The sequence below is a fragment of the Chinchilla lanigera genome, unplaced genomic scaffold (assembly GCF_000276665.1).
Source record: "Chinchilla lanigera isolate Chin_1 unplaced genomic scaffold, ChiLan1.0 scaffold00014, whole genome shotgun sequence".
Classification (NCBI taxonomy): Eukaryota; Metazoa; Chordata; class Mammalia; order Rodentia; family Chinchillidae; genus Chinchilla; species Chinchilla lanigera.
The window spans coordinates 16260358-16283485 of record NW_004955415.1 but is presented as its reverse complement, the minus strand read 5'-3'; the positions used below and the strand labels follow the sequence as shown (position 1 = coordinate 16283485).

The window sequence follows — 23128 nt, the reverse complement described above, 5'->3', positions numbered from 1 at the left end:
TGACAGCTCGCTGGTCGGTCCCCATCGCTCAGGCAAAAGCCTGATTGTAAGGGGGTTGGGCATGTGAAAACCATTCAGGTGGTCACTTATGTGATATGCACTTTTCTGTATAATTATAATGCAATAAAATGTTTTAAGAGCTTTAAATGTCCTGCAAGTCTTGCCATATAGTTTTGTGCCAACTGCTGGTAATAAGATGTGTTTCCCGTGCCCTTGGACAGGTCAGACAGGGGTGGAGCAGGGGGTGGCTCTTGGAAAACACTTCCTTAGCAAGAACAAGGCCCCCAGCTGGGTCTGACTCCCAGCGCCACCCGTCATCCTGAGCAACAGACTAATAAGACATGACACAGCTCTAATGAAACATACAGGCAGCAGTTTTCTTTAGAGTTCGGATGTTTCTGCAAACAAATTCATCTTCATCAAAGCCCTGTGGGTCTGAAAAGGACCACAGATGAGATCAGAGGCCAGCCACAACATTCACGGGATGAAAAGATATCAGCAAAGTTATCCGTAGGGCCAGATTAGACAATAGTGCCAAAGGCCAGAGCCTCGTATCCTTACCTTTTAGTCTTTATTAAAGGTTTCCAGAGATCAGTGGAAAATGTTACCCTCACCTCACACAGATCCAATTAAGAAGCGGGGCTGCAGAGAATAACTATCTTGCACTGGGCTGTCACAAACACTTACTTGGATCTGAGGAACACACACCACACCCTTCCACCCTGGGCGATTCTGGCTTTTAGGCTTCTTCGCTCTCAGCTTTCAGAGTCTCCCTCTGCGTGAGCACCCCAAGCACTGGCGTTAATGAAGGGTCTGTTTCCTGATACTAAAATCTCCCTGTGAAACAGAAGCTGCTGCTTTCCATGGACATCCAAATGGTGATGTTTTTCTTCTCTTTAAAAACAGTATAAAATACCCGTTTCCTTCTGTGGGTAGCTATGGAGACTAATAGCAAATATTTCAGTGGCGGAGTAAAACTAAAGAAGACAACACTCCTCGAGGGTGTCTATTAATATGTTTCACATTGAAAAACAATAAAACCAGCATCCTTAAATTTTAACCTGCATGTTTTCAGCTTCTAGTCCCGTTGGTCTTGCTTATTGGGAGACAGATGACTAGGGGAGGCCGGCAGTTGCTTGTCAGGGGAGAACCTGGGTTTTCTCCAGGGCCCCTCAAGGCCTCTTCATCTCCAATTTCCTGCCTGCAGGGCTCCTTCCACTTCTCTGTCTGCCCTTCAATTCAGAACAGTTTCTCCCTCCCAGCCTCCAGGAACTAGACGCTTGTGTCTTGCTAACTTTAAAAGGCTTCTCTCCACTCAAGAGTCCCCCAGACACCTTCCTAAGAGGGTGCCCTCACTTTTAGTGTACACTTCAGCCTGCCCCAGGTGTAGAATCTGCTGTCTGGAAAGCTTCTGGAGTCTTCTGTCAGCTAAACTTCAGCTCCAGTTTCTCAAAATCTAATTGCAGAGTTGCCAGCTTTTGTTGTTTCCCTAAACAAATGTGTCCATGGAACCCTTCTGAACTGTTGAGGCGGGGATTCGTGTAAGGTTTCTGATGAAATTCTACAAAGAGTCTCAGACCAGGGTTCAAAACACAACCGAGGGAGTGCAGGCCTTGCCAGTGCCAGCCCACAGGTTATTCAGACAGTAGGCCTGAAGGGTGGTGGGGTGCCACAGGTCCTGTTCTGGGTAAGGGTCTGCACTGGAGCTCTGGGTGCGGAGCAAGGATGGGGCAGGGGTGAGGGCTCCTGCTCAGAGGATGACGGTGTGCGGACAGCAGGCAGGCAGAAGATAAAAGTAACAAGAGGAAGGAGGACCCAGCTGGGCAAGGTCACTCACTTCAAGGTTACTCACATGGAGCCAGAACACTGACAAGCCCACACAATGGAGTTTCCAAGGGCATAACTGTGCCCACACCTATGGGTGGCGCACATTTATCTCCCTGTCACCTTTCACGCTGCAATCTGATGGAGACGAAGAAACCTTTGTGTTTTTAACTTTTGAATTTTAGCTGTTGGATGGTCCACATATTCTATCCACATTGTTCATATTATGAAATGAGGAATCTGGCTTTGGAGAGGGAAAAAGGATGTGATTAAGGAGCAAAGTCCTTTTTGGATCTTTATTTAAATCTTTATTTTATTTTAGCATCTATGTTCTTCATCATATGATGTCTATTGTACAACTTGGTATAATTCTTATCCTTGATTCAGTAAAGAGCTTTGCATTCTTCACAAACCTCATCTCACTGAACCCTGCTTCCTTGGGTTGGGTTCTCCCGGCGGGTAAGCTCTGAGTCTGGGATGGAGATAGAGGGGTTTATTAAGGAGAGGCTCCCACCAGCGGGGCAGGGGCAGCGGCAGGGACGGTATGGAGCCCAGCAAGGGTGTGATGTCCTGTGAAGTCCCAACCCCAGGTGAGTGGGGGTGGGAGGTGGGGTGGCCACAGGGCTCTCCCTATGGGCTGAGCGGCTCCAGGGCCAGGTTGCAGGTGTCAACTTTTAACAGCGAAGCACTTAGCTGGGGCTGGCCACGCAGGGCTAGCAGGGACCTCAGGGGACCGCCAAGAGCACTGGCCACAGTGTGTCACCTCCGGGCCTGCCTGTGTCTGCCACCAGCCTCAGTTAGGGGTCCTTCATCAGGTTCTGCTGCAAGAGGAAGCGGATAATATCTTTTGAAAGCCCTGGGGTCTGCTTTTCATCATCCAGAGACACGCTTCCTTCATGCAGTGGGTAGAAGCGGGAGTCCCTGCAATGCCTCCGCAGGGCTGAGCAGCCATCCCTGGCGAAGATGACCCGGGCCATCTGGAAGCTGCGGAGGGCATACTTCCGACTTCCCTGGCCCCTCAGTTCAGTGATTTTCCGAGACAGGCACCGGCAGACAGATGCTGAGAGTGGGTCCTCAGAGGCTGGCTGGGGACGACCGAACACTTCATAGAATCTGTCCAGGGATTCTCGAAGTCCACTGTCCTCTTCCTTGGCCTTCAGCTGGCCTTTGGCAGACGGGCCAAGCCAGAGGTCTTCGAAGGTCCAAGAGTCTTTCTGTTCAGTATTTAGGCTGCTGCTGTCTGTAAGACACAACACATTGCAATTCTCAAACACAATCAAAACACCAGAAAGCAAGCCAGCGACAGGTGACGCCCTTTCCAGCCTGGCACACGTCATTCCTGGCCAACTGGCAACGGCAGAATCAGCCGGCTCAGAAGCTGCCCCCTTCCCAGGGTTATGCCACTTGTTCGCTCTCAGTGAGAACACCTCACTCCCTTGTACTGGGTGTTGCTAATCCAGGCTCTGGAGAGAAATTCAGGGTGGCTGTGAACTTGGAGGGGAAAAAGACTTGCCTGTATTTTCACTCACCTCCCATCTGAAATCAAGCATTTCCTTCTTTTTTTTTTTTTTTTTTAAGTGAATATACAATTTATTTAACATTCAAACTTCATTAAGACATGTGCAATATGGCAATTTTACTGGGGTTTAACCCTATCTAGGATATGATTGCTTGCTGGGGTTTAGCAACAGGGTCCAGTTCACACTTAGCACTAATTAAATACTTTATTGAATAAATACAATACCAAAACAAAATGCATTCAAATGCTTTCTTAAAAAAATCAATTTTAAAGGCCTTTTTACTCAGGCTAAAGACAAACACAATAAAGGCAGATACACTAGTTTAACATAATTGGCTGATTTTATACAGCACTTATATCTTTTAGTCCACAAGTATATTATTAAATGATAGAGAACATCTAACACAACCATTTCTACAGAACTAGGAAATAAATTTCTAAGAAAGAAAGATTTTACAGACCCCATCTTTGGCTCTTGTGAGGAAAGTCATTGGCTTTATCCTCTTTAGAGTTAGACTGTTGGGGTGGGTATAAAAGCATTTCCTTCTATGATGGATATAGACAACAAACCACAGCATTCACAGCGGCCCCTGTGACTCTGTTAGCAAGAGATCACACCTGTTTTCACATCAGCTATAGTGTGCTGAAGATGCTCTGGAATACTTCTGTGTATCGCTGTGCCATGCACTGAACTGTAAACTATGTTCCCACAAAATTCATGTGTTGAAGGCTTAACTTCGTATGACTGCACTGTAAAGGGTTTTGAGGAGGTGAAGTTAAAGGAGGTAGTAAGGGTGGAGTTCTAACCCAGCAGGATGGGTGCCCTTGGAAGGAAAGGAAGAGATGAGAAAGAATGAGAATACAAGCATGAATCTTCTCTCTCGCCTTGTGCAAGCACCAAGGAAAGGCTACACAGCCACACAGCACAAGGACAGCTGTCTGCATTTCACCATGAACCAGCGCCTGGCACCCTCACCCTGCACCACCAACCTCCAGCACTGCAGCCAAAGCCACCGGGTTATGGGCTTTTATTACATCCACCTGAGCAGACTAAGACAAACTGCTTGGAAGTTATCCAGACCTCATGGTGGGTCTTATTATTTATGCATTAATGACAAAACATATTATAATATACATTTGTTTAAAAATTGTTCAGTAACTATTTTCAGTGTTTTTTCTTGGTAATCCTATACACAGTATCTTGTTTTATGCATTTACAAATATTGTATTACCTGGGGGTGGTGGCTCACGCCTGCAATCCCAGTACTGGGGAGCCTGAGGTGGGAGGATCACTGTGAGTTCAAGGCCAGCCTGGGCTACAAAGCAAGACCCTGTCTCCAAAAACAAACAAACAAAAAAAACTCCAAACATATATATTATTTTTAGGAACAATCACTCTAGAAGGAGTCCAGAGAGGACAGCTGGTTAAACAGTTCTGAACATTTACATAGTTATTTCCTTTTTGGACTCCCTATAACAATCTTATAGATTATTTATATCTAAATTAAAATCACCATCTTTGTGTTTTTTGAAGGGGGAATAAAAAATAAGCTAAGTATTTAACCATAGACAATAAGAAACCTGAAGCAAAGCCAAATCCTAACCCCTAATTTACTTCTCTCTGCCCCTCTGGCCATCCTCATGCTTAACACAGTGATCTCTTAGGTCTTTTGAAACACAGGGCTTTCTCTCCTACCAATGAAAGGGTTCAAGCAAGGACTTTGTGAAAATAATTTAAATTATTTAACTTGTGGAATTCTACCATTTTATTAAAATATTACACTTTTTTGTTGTTTTTTAGCATAGGGTCTTCTTATATAGTTCAAGCTGGCCTCAGAATCAAGGAAATATTCCTGCTACAGCCTCCTGAGTGCTGGGACTACAGGTGTGTGCCGCCATGCCTGGCTAAAGTATTTTACTTCTTGTCAACGTCTTCCTTTTTGTACATGGATAAATGCTTTGATAATCCATGCCCCTGATAACTGAACAGCCATAATAAATGCATTTGCACTTGCTCATGTTGGAAGGAAGGGCAAGATGGAGCTTTAGGAAAGAGGTGCAGGGCTGGGGATGTGGCTCAGTGGTAGAGCTCCTGCCTTGCATGCACAAGGCCCTGGGTTCGATCCCCAGCATCACATACAGGAAAGAGGTGCAATTTTGCTGTCATTCAACGTGTCTCCTTGGACAAGTCACACAACCTTTCTGGGCCTCAGCTTTATTTTATCTTGAGACTGAGTCTTACTATGTAGCTCAGGCTGGCCTTGAACTCCTGGCAATCCTCCTGCCTCAGCCTCCCAAGTGCTGGGATTACAGATAGGGGCCACCACACCTGGTCTACCTTTCTTATCTTTTAAGCAAAGACTTTATTAGCTGATCTTTCTTCCAGAATGTCTATGGTAATACAAGGACAAGTAGCTGTCTAAAAAGAATGTGGACACATGTTCTAGGAGGCACACACAGAACACATGTGGGTAAGCATTTGTTGACTTAACACACATTCGCAGAAGGCTGATATTAAGACAACTCATGACAAGCTACTGCAAGAGGTAGCAAAAGATGGGGAAGCCCAGGCCCTTCACTTGAGATACTTGGAACCTAACTAGAAAGTGGACCAATTCCTAGACATCAAACTGAAAAGTAGTCATGTAAAAATGTGAGGCAGAACTGACACTGTCTGGACTCAGTGGGCAGAAGCAGCGTGAGGATCAGCATGTAGTGGACCTAGCCGGGAGGCCTCTCTGGAATGCTACTTGCCACTCATGGACCGAAATTCTATGATTAGACAACACAGAAACAGAGGTCGTTTGAACGAAGGTCAAATTGCAAAAAGAAACAGAAAATAAATGACTCTGCAGCTGGTTCTAGTTCTCCTCCTCTACCCCCACCCAGGTCCTCAGCAGCCAGACGGCCTGGGGACCCAAGGACGGTAAGAACTCACAGAGAGGCCACACAGGCTGCTGCAACCAACAGTAGAGACCAAGATTGTTTTCTTAGAGTTCTGTAGGAGGGACAGTTTTCCCACTGTAGTAGTTCCCACAATGCCTAGAACTATGTCCTATGCTCCCTCCGCAAACATGAAGGGCAGAAGGGGCAGGAGAAAGACAGGAAAGAAGCGAAGGAAACCCCTGCTTTGCTAGGCCCAGAGCTTCTGCCCAGCTCCCAACAACCCTGGGGCTGGACCAGCTTCACAGGTGGGTAAAAGGGAAGGGAGGCAACGCTGGCCTCTCTCTGGTCCTCTTCTAGAGAAACAGCAGGAAAAGACTTCTCAGCTCGTATTTTTCAGAAGTGCTGAGTTCCTGAAAATCAAGGAGAGACTAAGAAACTGTTCCAGACTGCAGGAGACTGAAAAGAAACAAAACCATTAAACCCAACAGGCGATTTTGCACTGGATCCTTTTATTAAAGTACATTACTGGAACATTTGGAGCATTGGGAACGAGGTCTGCAGATTACATGGTAGGAATGAATCACTGCTAATTTCCCGGTGTGGATGGTTTAATTTTGTTATGTAAGAGAATGCCCTTGTTTGTAGGACATTTAGGGGTGAAGGGTATCATGTTGCCAATTTATTCTCAAATAATTCATTAAAAAGTTATTTGTGCAGTACTTGCAAATTTTCTATGAGTCTGAGATTGCTTAAAAAATTTTAAACAAAACCCTGGAGGGATGATTACTAAATTTTCTTCGGCAACCTACTTTAAAATTAAAACAATCAATGAAAGAAAGCTTTAGCCCAGGGTTTGGCAAACAGGGCTTGTCTAACGAATGGTACTGCTATTAAAGAGCAAAGGATGGAGAGGGATGTGGACCCGCAGCGCTGGGTGAGGTGTCCTCTGCCACCGCCTTCCCCACAGACGATGTGGTCCAGGCTGGGAAGGCAGGAAGATGAGACAGATTTCTGTCGGCGGGAAGAGGGACAGCGCGGGAAGATCCCTGGCAAAAACACAGGGAAGTTCGAGAATTCCTAAAGAGGGGGCGACACACTAACCTGCACACTTTGATACCCAGGATTTTAAATTCTCACCTGCGTAACACTTTCGGATTTAGCTTAATTTTAATTTTTGAAACCTAGTGTCTACAAAGAAGCCTAAAAACTAACTGTCTCTTCAATTTTTCACGCAAATGTCCCACAGACTGCAATTCATCATCAAAGAAACAGCCCGCTTCTCTCACAGGACGCCGAGTCATTTGATGTCATCGTTTGAACAGGGCCTCAGTGCATCTCAGGCTCTCATTTCCTCTCCTACCGCGGCAGTGCCTTCTCTGTCCTCAGGCAGCTGCGGTGGCCCCTCCCCGCCAGCCCGCCCTGAAGAGGACTATGGACTGAGGGCGGAGCCGAGGTGAGCTGAAGGAGCAGAAGCGAATGCTGAAGCCCAGTGCACTGTAATAGCCTAAGTACCGACCCTAAGCCTCCCAAGGCACTCGGCTATCACACCCCTTCCTGCTGGTACCGTTCATGGGATGTACTCTCCCCTTCTCACATCCTGAGATGGCTTTTTCCCCCTCAGCAAAGGCCCCATTCCAAGGATTCTGGCATCACCTAAATTTCGTAGAAGTTCCCTCTTTATCTCCATGTGCTTTCCATCATGGAAAGGATTTCCTTGGGAATGTACAAGAAGAAAAGGAGGAGGGCAGAGCTTAACATAATAATGCTTTTGCATTCTTTGTTTTAAAGTCACATAAAGACTAAATTTTCTCTTGAGAAAGGAAGGAAGGGAGGAAGAAGAAAGACAAGCGGAAGAGGAAGGAGAAGGGGGAGAGAACACATAGATGTTTCTTTTTTTGTGTTGTCTGGGTTTGTTTTGTTTTGGTTGGGTTGGGTTTGTTTTGTTTTGTTTTAGGCAGGGTCTCACTTTGTAGTTCAGGCTGACCTTGAACTCACTTCGGTAGCCCAGGCTGGCCTCAAACTCATGACAATCCTCCTGCCTCAGCCTCCTGAGTACTGGGGATTACAGGCGTGCACTGAGATTCTTTTAAAAGCAAAATTATATCTTTGAGGTTATGGGTGCTAATTTGAATTCAGAAATTCAGTGAGCATGGGGCACTCAAGATTAATGGTTGTGTTCTATGAATAGATGCCATTAGCCTTTAGAAACCAAGATGTCCAATGGGGGATTCTTTCAGAGAAACATGCATAGCCACTTCTGGGTGCGATAAATGCACAGCAGGATTGCTTCTGTGGAACATTTTTGTAAGTTTCTGCTAATGATTTGACATTTAGAATTCTGTCTTTCTGCAGCTACATCAATAGCCACCCACCCTGATTTTTTTCCCCCAGAGCTTCACTAGCAACAGCTCATTAGGAAGATCTGTGGTTTCAAGGCTGTTTGGAGTGAAATAATCTGAGGCTTAATTCTGTAGCAATGGAAAAGCAGGAGGAGCTGAGGAAAGAAGGGATATGTGGTTTCGAAGGCTTTCTATGCTGTGTGGGTGGGAACTGCCCCCACTCAAGGCACTGCATGGCTCACTCCTGCGCTCCCAGGCCCGGCTGCCTTGGTTTGTTTGCTGAAGGCTCCCTGGGTTCTGTATGGCTCTAAAAGAAAGTCATGGGCATAAGAACAAGGTGAATAGAGCACGAGGATGTGCCCCGGTTACCAGTATCTGTTTACTGGCACACTTCTGACGCACAACTTACCTTTGCAATAGGGAGTCAGACCTCAGAGGCTTTGCCCTGTCCTGGGGAAGGCTGCTTCCATGGGTGACTCTACTATCTGAAGTGTGGGGACTACGGTCCACAGATCAGTACCCTGCTTTCTCCTTTACTGTATCTTCCTGCTGCAGACCTTACTCTCTTTTCTTTCATACTCTTTGTTCTTCTTACTCTTGCCAGCCCACTCTATACTTAGCTCAGGAAAGGAGATGCAAAAGGATCAGTGGAAGAACAAGATTCTGTGCTGCCTGCAGTCCAGCCCTACAAAGCCACACAAAAGTCTGACTGGTACCCATACCTCCACCTGCATCATTGCCTCAGGGAATCGGGCTTCTTTGCTGGCCGTTAAATGCATTAAGCAGGCTCCTCTCCAGAACCTTTGCACTTGAAACTCCTCTACATGCAAAGTGATTTCTTTACTTGTCTGTACGACTGGCTCCTGTCACAGTCACGTTTCCCTCACAAGGACAAAATACTCAACATCCACAACTTAAAGAATGACAGATTTGTTTTGGCTCATGGTTCAGAGGGGTCGTCCGCTGGTTTCAAGACAAAAACATCATGGAAGAAAGGGACGAACCAGGAGCAAGAATACAGCTTTTCACATCCTGCCACCAGTGACCCATCCATTCCAACTGGGCCTTGCCTCCACACATATGAGACTATGGAGGAAACTTTACATCTAAACTACAGCATTCCATCCCTAGTCCTCCAAAGGGCCATGTTTATATTATTATTTTTTGTTGTTTTTTGAGACAGTGTCTTGCTATGTAGTCCAGGCTGGTCTTGAGCTCACTATGTATCCTAGGCTGGTCTTGAACTTGCAGTAATCTTCCTGTCTCAGCCTTCTGTGGTCTGGAATTACAGGCATGTGCTACCATGCTTGGCTCACATGTCCATCTCGTTATAAAAATGTATTTAGCCCATCTCTAACAGTCACTAAAGTCTTAACAGGCCCAGCATTGCTGAAAAATCCAAGTCAAAAGTCTCCTCTAAGACTCCAGGCAAACTCTTAGCTGGTAGCCCTTGCACAAATCAAAACAAAGGTGAAACACTTCCAACATACAGTGACACATGGTAAATAATCCCATTCCAACGGGGAGGAATAGATAGAAATCAGCTTAAAGCAAGAGGCCCGGGATATAGCTCAGTGGCACAAGAGCCTGCCCAGCAAGCATAAAGTCCTGAGTTTGATTCTCAGTACAAAAACAAAAGCAAAAACAAAAACAAACAAACAAAACCCCTACCTGCCCTCACAGTTTAAAGCAAGACCAACATGCAACAGGGCAAGGATTAAATCCTGTAGCTCATGTCTATCATTAGGGGAGGGGGAGAAGTTGTGGCAAGATGTGAATTTCAAAGGACTTGGGCAGTCTCACCCTTATGGCCTTGCTGATTACAGCCCGTATGTCTTCTTGCTTGGCAAGGCTCTGCTTACACCTGCAACTTTCCTTGGCAGATATTCCATATTCCTGGCATCTTCAACTTCCTGGGGTCCCCAGTACATCTTCAGCTTAACTTACACAGTTTCACATACTATCCTCTTCAGGGCACACTACCTGACCTCTTAAGCTTTTCCTTGAAAGCCTCCCTGACCCCATAACACTTGCCTGTACATCCCTATAAAAGCAGCATCACTGGATGATGCCAAGGTCTGCTGTCAGCTCAAGCAGTAGCCAGGCCCCACTGGACCATGGCTGCAGTGGCCTTTGTGTGCCTGAATGACTGAGCTGTGTAAAATGAATCCTGAGGAACCAATTCCCTAGGTGACCCCCCCCCAAACAAGCAGCCCAAGGGCTCTCTTCTCAAATGAAAGGTTCATACTTTTGCATATTTGAGCCATTGATACATGAGGTTTTGCTGATTCATGAGATACCCTCAAGCCATTTTTCCTATTGTCCTGATGAAGTACTTGGATTCTTTTTAATGCTGATATTGTCAACAACCACACTCTCCATGGCCCCAACTTTAGAGGTGCTTCCTTTCTGGTGATGCTGTGAATTTTTCAAGTCATTCAACTTGGTTCTTTGCTCCTATTTCTCATGGTAGATCTGGTTAAAACCAGCCAATAGTATTTATGCTATGGCCTGAACATTGAACTGGCTGGCAATTACTTCTGCAACAATAATTAGTCTGTCATCTTTTTTTTTTTTCAGTCCATCATCTTTAAATTCAGCCTCACACAGGCCTGTGACATGGACAAAATGTAGACAAATTCTTTATCAGAATGTAACACATATGGCTTCCAGTCCAGTTTCCAATATGGTCCTTATTCCCGTCTAAAACCTTCTTAGCCTGGCCTTTAATGTCTGCATTCCTATCACCATTCTGGTATTCTGAGCTCTGACAAGAATCTCCCATCAAACTTGACTTAAGGTTTTTTTGTTTTTGTTTTTGGTACCAGAAATCAAACTCAGGTCCTTGAGCTTGCCAGGCAGGAGCTGTGCTGCTGAGCTATATCCCCAGTCTGACTTATAGTATTTTTAAGCTTCTCTAGCCAGCATCTCCCAATCTTTCCAAACTCCTCCCACAAACTAGTTTCAAAGGCTTCTGAACCACATGGTCAGTTATAGTCACAGCATGACTCTACCCTGGGTACCAATTTTCTGTATTAGTTAGCATGCCCATTGCTGAGACACAATGTCAGATACACACAATTCAAAGGAGGAAGGGCTTAATTTGCTTATGGTTTCACACTTGGCAGGCTGAGGCAAAAAGCTCATGATGGAAGGGCACAGCAAAGTTTCATAGTTCATGGCAGCCAGAGGCAGAGCAAAGGAATAGCACCAGAGAGAAAGGGACCATATTTAGTAACCCAGGTCACACCTCCATGCCCCATCCAGACATACCCAGTAGTGTTCTCCACCAAATCTCAAGGAAGATCACAAACGCAATCAAAATTGGCATTTTTAGCCAGATACTGTAGCTCAGATCTGTAATCCCAGCAGTTGGGAGGCTGAGGCAGAAGGATCACTTTGAGTGTGAGGCCACCCTGGGTTACATAGTGAGTTCAAGGCCAGCCTGAACTATATAGAGAAACCTTGTCCCCCCAGAAAAGACATTTTACCCTGCCACAGTTCCTTCACCTCCTTTATATTTCTTTTCAGATGTAACCTTTTCAGTAAGCTCTCAGTATCAAGTCAGAATGGGCTAGGTTATGCTAAGTAACAAGCAAGCACCAAATCTCAGGGGCATGAAACAACAAAGGATCAGTTTTCATTACCAGTAAAACTACTATACTACAAGTATACACAAACACAAGCAGATTTATTCATCCTTACTCAATCCAGAACCCCAGCTCCATGGAAGGCTGTTATCTTAACCTTGCTCAGGGACTGGAACAGAGGTCAGGGAGAAGGGTGAAAGAAGGAGCTACTGGGGAGGCTCTACCACTTCTGTTCACATTTTACTGACCAGTTTGAAGTCATATGACCAAAAACTACCCTGTAGGAAGAGGCAGAGAATACTAGTGAACAGCAATTCAGTCTACCATACCTTCCAGGACCAAACCATTTAAAGTTACATTTCTTATTTTTATAATGGCAAAAAAAAGTAGAACAAATCCAGTGTCCAATGTCAAATGAATACATAAAATATGGTATGGGCACATAATGGGATACTATTCAGCCTTAAAAAGGGAAGGTATTCTGATACATACTACAACATGGGATGAATGAATCTTGAGGACATTATGTTACGTGAAATAGGCCAGCCATAAAAAGACAACTATTGTATGTTTCTACTTATATAAGGCACCTAATTCACAGAAACACAAAGTAGATAATAGCTACCATAGCTAGGGGGAGAAAGAAATGGGAAGTTGTAGTTTCAGTTTTGAAGGATGAAGCGTTCTAGAGACTGGTTAACAACAATGCAGACATACTTAATACTAATAAAGTAAATCCTAACAAAAGGGTAAAATGGTAAATTGTATTATGTGTATTTTACTATAACTTTTAAAAAACTGCATTTTCTCAGGGGCTGGGGATTTAGCTCACCAGCAAAGTGCCTGCCTGGCAAGCACAAGGTCGTGAGTTCGATTCCTGGTACCGGAGAAAAAAACCAAAAAAAAAAAAAAACCAACCAACCAAACAAACAAAACCCTGCATTTTCTGTTACTCCCCTAAATCTGGCTAACCCTATCTTCCCTTCCTAGCTTGCATTTCCTTTTTTTTTCTATTTTCCCTGACACAAGGTTTTTAATCTTTCCTGTTACCTGCTGTTACGTGAGGGTCTAATCTGGTGACTAGCACATTGCCTAACAATTGTTCACTTTATTTAAATTTTTTCTTTTATTTGATGATTTTAAATTTTAAAGATGTAATTAATCTTTCATGTACAAAGAGTACTTATTTTGTGCTTAATAAATTTATAACTCGATGTACTCAGTACCTTTGTGGAATGAATAAATAAATGTGAATAAATAAGTGAACGAACTTATGGTCACCACAATTCGAAATGAGACATGTAAGCAGTGAAAGTATGAATAGCTGAATTCCTATCTACACCCAAGATACATACGATTCTAGAATATTTTCTCAACACTGGCACAGTTTAAGGAAAAGAGTTTTAAAACTTCATAATAGCAAACTGTACAGTGTGATGAAAGGTGACCTGGAAACACACACACCTCTTTAAATGCTGTGCGTGACAGCAGGCACCAGCTACATGTAGCTATTGAGCATCCAAAATGGGATTAGTCTGAATGAAAATATAAGCATAAAGTCACACCAGAGTACAAGGAAAAAATATTGATCTCGGCATTTTTTTAATATTATGTTAAAATGAAAATGTTAGCATGAAAATAAAGTTTTTACTTTTATAGTCTAATACCACTTATTTTGAGTTCCAAAGTACGCAAAATTAATCTGTGCATTGTTGAACAACAGTTCCCTTCTACTAAAAAGTTAAAGTAGTGATAAAACTCAAAATAGTTGTTACTACATAGAGTTATGTGGAAAGAAATGAAATCAGAGAAGTACAAATGGTGGAGTCTAATAGTGTTTGGTAATGTTTTATTTCTTAAACTAGGTAGAGACTATACAAATGCTTACCATGTGGTATTTAGGTCATTCATGACACAAGTGGCTCAGACTGTACTTCCATTGGACAATGGCTGGTCCAGACACTCTTCCTAACTGTGATTGAAGAAGGCCTTGGCTCCACAGTCATATTTCCTGGAGTCTTACTATGCTGAAGTACTTGGAGATGAGGTGACACTCCACCTAGCCAGGATGAAGATCTTCAGTAGTATTGCAAAAGCTTGTTTTGTGTTACTGTAATGAAATACTTCAGGCTGGGTAGCATTATAAAGAGACTTACTTAGCTCATAGTTCTGGAGCCCCAAGAGCCCATCTCTGGTGATGGCCTTCTTGCTGGCAGGATTCTGAGGTGGTACGTGGCATAACCAGCAAAAGACAGGGCGAATGAGCACATATGTGTGTGTGTGTCTCTGTCCTTGTTCTTATGAAGGGGGGGCTCCTCCTTGATGATCTTGTCTAATAGTGGGATTAAGTTTCCACCCTTACAGTTAATCCTGCACAATGGAGATTAAATTTCGACACATGAACCCTTGGAGGAAAACTCAAACCATATCCAGACCATCAGATACCCTGCTCCACACTGTTAAGAAAGCACAGACGCCCACACCCAGTTGGTCAGTGCTGTGTTGTCTTCCTCTGCCAGCTGCCCCTGGGGATCTCTCTCCTGCAAGGAAGTAATGACCAGCTTTCTAAAGTGGTTCCGTTGTCTCTGCCTCTCAGACTCAATCAATACTTATAGAACACCTACTACCCAAAGCATAGGGTTTGGCCTAGTGACAGCAGGCTAATATCCAGGAGGTAAAAGCTAAGAAAAATCAGAATAAACAGGTAATGCCGGGACTGGACTGATGAGTTATCTGCAGACAGATGAGGCAGATGAAAGAGAGCTTTCAGAGGGTGGAGGAGCAGAAGGTATGAGCCCCAGAACCTGATATGGGCTCTCTGGCCAGTGCGGAGAATTCTTAGAAGATACAGGCAGCTGGGTATGCTCTGGAGAGCTCGAGTGCCAGGGTGAGAAGCCAGGTAGACGACTTCTGATAACCAGCCAGCCTCCGGCACTCCTTACTGTAGAAGTGTGCTGTCCTTGGGCTAAGGAGTACTCCCCAGGATGACGGGGAGGTGTACCGGGACAGTCCTGGTTCACGCCTGCCTCAGTTATGAAGAGCACCCTTTTCGCTGTAGAAAGGCTCACCCTATTCCTTGCATGTGTACCTGCAGCAGGACAGGCTATACTGGAGGAGCGGGGTGGATGCAGCCAGGCTGACAGTGCACTGTTCCCACCACACACCCTATGTCCTGTGGGGCTGAGACTGCTGCTGGAAATGACCCAGATCATCATTTTATGTATGTGGTGCCTGCAGGCTGCTCTCCGTTAAACCTTCTTAGATTTGTTCTATTATGCTCCAAGACAACCTTCCTTTCCTTTTCCCTCCCTTCACAACTGGCATTTCCTCTACTTCTCTGCTGTCTAAGAACTTTCTGGTTACTGCCGTGAAGTGAAGCCACCATTCATTCTGCCCATCCGGCTGCTCACTTGATTCCTCTTTCTGGCTTTGTCTGCCCCCTTCTCCTGCGGTATAATAACACCAGCACTGGAGCTCTAAAGCACCCGTCATTGTATCTTATTAATAACAAATTAATCAGAAAAAAAAAAAAATCAATAAGCTTAAGCTCCCTTTTCCTGACAGCAACCCTGTCTGTCACCCATGCTTTACACATTTTAGTAATTGCGACTGTTCTTTAAAGGACAAAGCCCACACACAAAGAGAGATGTGTGGATATCAAGATATTTAATACAAATTAACACTTCAAAGGGATGCTTTGGGCCGAAGCTTTGAAACCACAGCCTCTGTCTATACTTGCTTACATCTGAAAGCTGAAACTGGATGAGTCACCCAGAGGGAAGTGGCATAAGCTGTCACCTTTCATCCTAATGACAAACGGATGGAAGTGAGAGAACACGGTCCAAGAGACTGCTGCTGAGGAATAAACTGAAGGCTGGAAAAAAACGCAAGTATACGAGATCAATAAACAGCCCCCAAATTCAGTGTCAGGACAGCTTTGAGACCCAAATTCTACTTCTGTTGCCTTACTTTTTCACCTTGACAAATTTTATATTTTTCTTAAGAAATTAAAATATTCTTTATATATACATATATTTTAAAAAGAATAAAAAATAAGAAAAAAAAAAAACCCAGAATTTCAAAATATGATGATAGCTGGGCATGGTGGTACACGCCGGTAATCCCAGCACTGAGGAGGCTGAGGCAGGAGGACCGCTGCGAGTTTGAGACCAGCTTGGGCTACAAAGTAAACTCAAGGCCAGCCCGCACTGCATAGTGAGACCCTGTCTCAAAAAGACAAAACAAACAAACAAACAACATGATAGGAAATTAACAATGGCTGTTATATTGCGTATTGCTATCTTCCAAGAAGTTGTGCAGATTACCAGATATAGGCATGCAAAATTAATGAAACAGTTAAGCATTAACTGTTTCTTTCTTTTCTCCTTCCCTCCACCCTAGTTGTTCTTTCCTTTTGACCAGCTTCTTTCCCTTTCACAATATCTACTGTACCTTTCAGATTTTACTTACTCTTTCAGGTTCTTATACTAGGGAGACGAGATGATGTTTACACATGTGAGTCTGATTTATTTCACTTATGAGTACAGTCTCTACTTGCATCCATTTACCTAGAAAAGCCTCGAGTTTATCTTTCTTTTAGCTGAGCAACACTCCATTGTATAAAAATACCACATCTTTTTTTATCCATTCCTCAATTGATGGGCATTTGAGTTGTTTCCAAGATTTAACTATGACAAACTGCGCTGCTATAAATATGGGTGCACATATATACTGCTGTGGTATGATGTTTTCAATTTTTCTGGAAAAATACCCAGAAGGGGAATAGCTAGGCCAAATGAGACTGCTAATCCTAGTTTTTTGAGGAAATCTCCACACTGATTTCCATAGTGATGATACTAGTCACCACTAGTGGAGAAGGGTTCCTTTTTCCCCACAGCCCCTCCAGCATTTGTTATTGGTTGATTTCTTGATGATAGCCATTTTTTTCTGGGGTGAGATGGAATCTCAGTGTTGTTTTAATTTGTAAGAAATTAAAATATTCTAAAAATTATAGTGAGCTGTAACATTTGAGCTCATAATTAACACTACTGCATTTGCTTCAAATATTTTTCCTTATTATACATTCAATTAAAGTTGACTGCTTCTTCACAGATAATAATTCGGTTCCTTCCAGCCCATTTTTACATCTCCACAGGTACCAGGAGCAATCTAGTGCTGTTTTGTGTGTGGTGGTCATTTTGTAATAGAGTGTAATGGAGTGTGGCAGAGTCCAATAGACAGTTTAGTTAGCTTTATAAGTAGGCAGTCAGGGAACTCTAAGATACAGTCATCTGCATAAAAGAAAATAGCAAAACAGCTCACTCACAACACTAAGAGCTATTTTCAGTCATGCAGCTAGTTAAGCTTAACAATGCAAAGGCAAGCACAGGAAGAAGGATAAAAGTTAGGATAAGAATGAAGAGGTAAGAACCCTGTCATTCATTCGTTCATTTGTTCATGTATTCCTTTTATTTGGTTTTTGGAGACAAAGTCTTGCTATGCAGTCCAGGATGGCCTAGAATTCTCAGTGATCCTCCTGCCTCAGCCTTCCAAGTGCTGGGATTACAGACTTATGTCACCATGTCGGGCTTCAGGACCCTCTCTTTTAGTTGATTTCTCTCTACCTCCTGGCTTGACTTGACTGCTTCCCTTTGAACTCATGCCTGTTAAAGTTGGCCAGCTGAGGAACTGACTTCTTCCCCATTCTGTTTGTTTATTTAAGCCCCAAACGAAGAAGTAGTTTGGAAATTCCACTTTCAGAATCCCCTTCTGGAACCAGGAGCTTTTTTCTTTCTTCTCATTTTTCAATAAACACTCTGCTAACTTCCTCATTTTATCCGTGATTTCATTCTTAGGCCTTGTGAGTTGAGCTGGGATTTTTGTAGCTTGTATGGAATTAATCATTTCATATTTTGAGGCCCCACCAAGACCACTCTGTTCTTTGAATCCAGCAAAATGAGACTGATAAAGAGGTAAGAGACTGCACAGTGTCTTTCTCCATTTTTTTCTAACTAGGATTATAGTTAGGAGGTAGGTGAGATCTGCACTCTCTAGTTTACTTATTTTTAAAAAATGGATAGATAGCCTTATGTCTCTTTCCTGTAGATAAATTTCTTGTGCCTTCCATAAAGAGTTACTGTTGGATTAGGCTTTTTTTTTTTTTTTTAAAGACAAGAACTCACTATGTAGTTCAGGCTGGCCTGAAACTATATAGCTCAGGCAGATCTCAAACTCATGATGATCCTCCTGCCTCAGCCTCCCAAGTGCATGGATTAGGCTTTTCATGCATTCCCCCATTCCTTCTCCACTGCATTTCCCCTGAGAAATAATCCCCAGAGAGGTACTTAGCAAACATCCAGTGTTACTGAAAATAGGCTTTTGAGGTAGGGTAAATAAGGCACAGATGATTTCACTGATAGAACAAAAAGTTTTAGGGACCCGAAGTCCCTGGGCTATGCCCCCACCTGCTGTGGCCCATCAGGGTACAAGCTCAGCAGTTCTTTCCAGCCCCTTGCAGAAAGCCTTACTTCCCATTTGCAAATGGTGGGTCCTAACCGGAGTCACTTTCCAGTGGAACCCTAAGGCAGCTGAAAGAGGAGGACGGCCCACTGCAGTGTGTCAGGGTAAAGGCCACTTTTCCTTCTTTCGGGATCCCCCTCTCTCAATGCACAGTGCAGCTGGCAGTGGCAGCTTGACCAGGAAAACTACACATACTGTGAGGATGCCCCCTCAGCGCTTTCCTCTCTGCCCGTCCCTTCCCTGTGGCTGCTGGCTTCCAGTCTCTCTCTCCCTCCCTCTCTTCCTCCCTCCTTCTCTCTGCTAAATTTCCTGACTGGAAGACTCCTGGGAGACCAGGTTTTCCATCTCTCCAGGACGGTGAGGTGCCCCTCCCTGTGACCATTCAGCGTTTGGCTCCTGACTATCTCTCGCTACTTGTCCTGCTAGCTCACCTGGTCCAACCTCATCACCTGGCCAGTGGTCCCAGAGCAAACCCTTAACTTCTGTGGGTTGTCTGGGGCCTGAAGGCCTCTCGACTGTGACCCCATCTGGCGGTGTCCATCTCATGTGTCTCCTTGGGACAGGAGATCTGTCACACCAAGGACACCTCTTTGGGTGGACAGAACATCTCCACAGGACCCACGATGGGTCTTACACCCGCTTCCCTCATTTACCCCTGGACCAACTGATTTGACTGCTTGGCATCAGTGTGGGCTCCTCAGTCAGAAACGTTGGTCCCTTAATGGCAGGCTGCCACATCAGAGCCAGGCAATTTTACTTCCAATATGCAAAGTTTTGCATCTTGTTTTTTAAAGAAAAATTACTTTCTATATATAAGGTTAGCGTCCTGCTTCCAATATACAAATTTTTGCATCCAACTTTATCATTTTTTTACCTCCAGCCACTGTAGATAAACAGGCAGAGCTGCTTAATAATATTTGTAATATAGAAACATTTATTTTCCATCCACTCTCTTGCTGGCAGACATGTAGGTTGCATCTAATTTTTCACTATCATAAACAAAGCCTCAGTGAGCTTCCTGAGACAGCCCTCCTGTGCCCATGTGTATTTCTTTGGAAACACATCCAGAAGTGGAATTACTGAGTTGAAGGGAATACACATTTTCAGTTTTAGCAGATCCTGCCAAGTTACTCTCCAGAGGGGTTGTAGCAGTTATATTCCCACCAGTTATATCCCCGAACCGTTATTAGCAGACACTGCCAACCGTATCTCCTCATTTCGTTTGCATTTCCCCGAGAACTAACGTGGTGGAGCTGCTTGTCACACACGTACGGGCCCTTCGGGTTTCCTACTCTGTGAAATGTTTATTCATATTTCTTACCATTTCTCTATAGGCTTTTTTTCCCCTCCCTTTATCTTCTTTTTTTCCAGGAGTGGGGATTGAACTCATGGCCTTTGTTCTGAGCTACATCTCCAGCCCTCTTTTATTATTTGGGACAGGGTCCCACTGAGTTGCTAAATCATCAAAGTTGGGCTTGAACTTGGGATCCTCCTGCCCCAGGCTCCTGTAAGTGTTGGGGTTATAGCCCTAGTATCTTACTTTACTTTAATCTCACTTTTTTTTTTTTTTTTCCGGTACTGGGAATCCAACTCACAACGTTGCACTTGCCAGGCAGGCGCTGTGCCGCTGAGCTAAATCCCCAGCCCCTATCTCACTTCTTTATAATGACATACAAAATGAATTAAAAGGAAAACATTTTTGTCTCTATTTTCTTTGACTGATCTCATGATGAGATTAGTCTCTTTCAAAAGGAAGAATAAAAGGAATGTGAGGACGAGAAGACACAAGGTTTGTTTTAATGGCAAACCTTCCCAAACAAAACAGCCCTCCCAGTGTGAGCTTATCACTACCAAAAGGTGACGATATTGTATTTCACCTCCATGTAATGAAGAATTCTGTACCAAGCTGGATCCAAGGACAGGGAAAACACCCCTCTCCACTGTGTCTGCTTTTCCAGTCAGGAAAACCAAAACAAGGACTGAACCTCCAGAATCCCTGCGTGAAGGAAGTGGCAGTGAAAACACACATAATTCTCTCTACTCGGGTAATTTCAATAATTAACATGATCTTCACATGCCTCTTATCTTCCATAATGAGAACCAGTGACAGACTTACACACTGGCAATGCTGGGAAGGCCAGGGACTCCCGAAGGCCCCCTCGATGATTCTGGTAATGACAGTTTGGAGCTGCTGTCTTAGGTCATAAAATGCTTAGCAATTCTCTTCTTTGCTGTGACAGCCAGGCTCACCCTGAAGCTTGATTTAAAGCAAGCTGGTTTTGTCTTTTACCACAAAGAAGTAACTGAGTCGAAGGATCAGATTTTCTTCCCCTTGGTACCAGAGATGAAATCCAGGACCTTTGCACTGAACTACATTCCTAGCCCTTTAAACAAATCTTATTTAAATTTTTTTTTTTTTAAATTTTGAGACAGGGTCTCACTAAGTCACTAAGCTGGGCTTGTGATCCTCCTGCCTCAACTTCCTAGAGTGCTGGGATTACAAGCGTGTGTTATAGCCCCCTGTAAAAGTGTGTGTGTGTGTGTGTGTGTGTGTGTGTGTGTGGTGCAGAGACAGAACCCAGGGCCTTGCACATGCCAAGCACACTCTACTACTGAACTATAACCCAGCCCTGCAGGACCAGAATTTCACTCCTTTACACCTAGAAAACCTATAGGGAGCTCTCTGGCTCAACCTTACAGCCAGAGCTGGAATCAGGACTAGGGTGCGCCACTGGCCCTGCCGTGTGCTGGGGAGCAGCTAAGAGGGACACGGTGAGGCAGGCTGTCAGGCAAGGCAACCAGAGGCCCAATTCCTCTCCGAGTCGTGTGGAGCTTCTCTGAGACACTTAAAGCCTTCATTTCACAATGCTTTTCCCCAAACGGTTTTTACACTTTCATTTCACACAGGAGGTTCCTGTGGATTTGTTTCATATCCTGGCTTATCTGGTGAGGAGCCCTTGTGAGTGGCTGGATCTTGGTTGCTATGGTAACACTGCTATTTTTTTTGGTTATGACTGTTTACTTCGGCAGAGTTCAGTGAGACGTAAGCAGCCAACTAAGGTGATGCTCGGAACCTTAGCCTTTACTGTGAGAAAAACATAAGCACTTTAAGAGTGATGCCTGATATACTGCTGGATACCTAGCATTTAACAGGGCGGCCGTTCTGGTTTACTGGGGAAGCAGCACTGTGATCCACTTTCATCAAACAGGAACAGGGGCCTCCAAAATCTGCCCAAACGGACAAGTGATAGTGTTTGGCAACTTTCAGAATTACAAATGAGGGCTGGAGATATAGCTCAGCGGTACAAGCGCCTGCCTAGCAAGCACAAGGTCCTGAGTTCGATTCCCAGTACCAAAAAAATTAAAAAAAAAAAAAAAAAAGAATTACAGAGGAGCCTGCCATGGTGGGGAACGCCTGCAATCCCAGCACTCAGGAGGCTGAGGCAGGAAGATTGCCACAAGTTCAAGGTTATATAACAACACCTTATCTCAGAGAAAGAAAGAATGAACGAATGAATTATGGAGGAACAGAACCAGACCCTCACCAACACGATGAGTTCCAGTGTTGACATAAGCAACAAGTCTTTCCAAGAAAATGTAACATCTGTAACAGACAAAGGAAGTGACACGTGTCCACATGCAGTAGGTATATCCTAGTTGCAGATATTTTTAAAATAGATTTCACTCCACATCAATCCATACTATAGTGTGGGGTAAAAAGCAAAGCTTTATCTACAAAAAGAGATCAGTTTTCCAGTGTTTCATGAGCTAGTTCTAAAAGCAAGGCTTACAAAGAAACCCCCAAATCAGTTGGTCCCCTGGCTCGCTTATAAAATGTGCATGTTTTCCAATGGCTGCCTTACAATGTGGAGTTAAGTTCTGGCCTTGCGAAAGCTCCTGGATCAGAAATCAGAACCTTTGCGTCCTGACAGAGGAGACGTTTGCACACGACTCTAGGATTAAAACACTTGAGCTATGTGACCTTGGCCAGTTGCTTAACATCTCTGAATTTCATGTCCTCACCTATGAAATGGGGATAACGGTATCTCATATGACACAGGCTGTTGTAAAAATTAAACAATTTATCAGCATAAGGCCTAACTCATAGGAACGGCTCAAAAATGAAAGAAAACTCTGTAATTATTACCATGGTAACAAGAATAGCAGCTACAGTAGAATTGTTACAGCAAGTATTAAGGTGCTTTTCATTTAACATGGAGGATTCTTTGAGTGGGGGAGGTGGCAGGGTCTCGCTGTGTCCTGCAGGCTAGCCTTGAACTCACTATGTAGCCCAGGCTGGCCTCAAACCCGTGGTGACCCTCCTGCCTCAGCCTCCTGTGTGCTGGAATTAGAGGCATGCATCACCACAACTGGAAACATACAGGATTTAAAAAAGAACTACAAATGTTTTTGTACTTCTCTTACATAGAGATATCTGTGTATCATAAGGG

The 23128-nt window shown here is 44.1% G+C and overlaps 1 protein-coding gene across 4 annotated transcripts in view; it reads right to left on the bottom strand.

The window, feature by feature from the left end:
* Positions 1-548: 548 nt before the first annotated feature.
* Positions 549-23128, bottom strand: part of LOC102013928 (chromosome unknown open reading frame, human C20orf196) — a 102864-nt gene continuing 80284 nt past the window's right edge. For all 4 annotated transcript variants that reach the window (XM_005380842.2, XM_005380839.2, XM_005380840.2 and 1 more), the window contains exon 3: positions 549-3064. In XM_005380842.2, coding sequence (XP_005380899.1) covers positions 2622-3064 — 443 coding nt within the window. In that variant the 3' untranslated portion in view covers positions 549-2621. The remainder of the gene's footprint in view (positions 3065-23128) is intronic.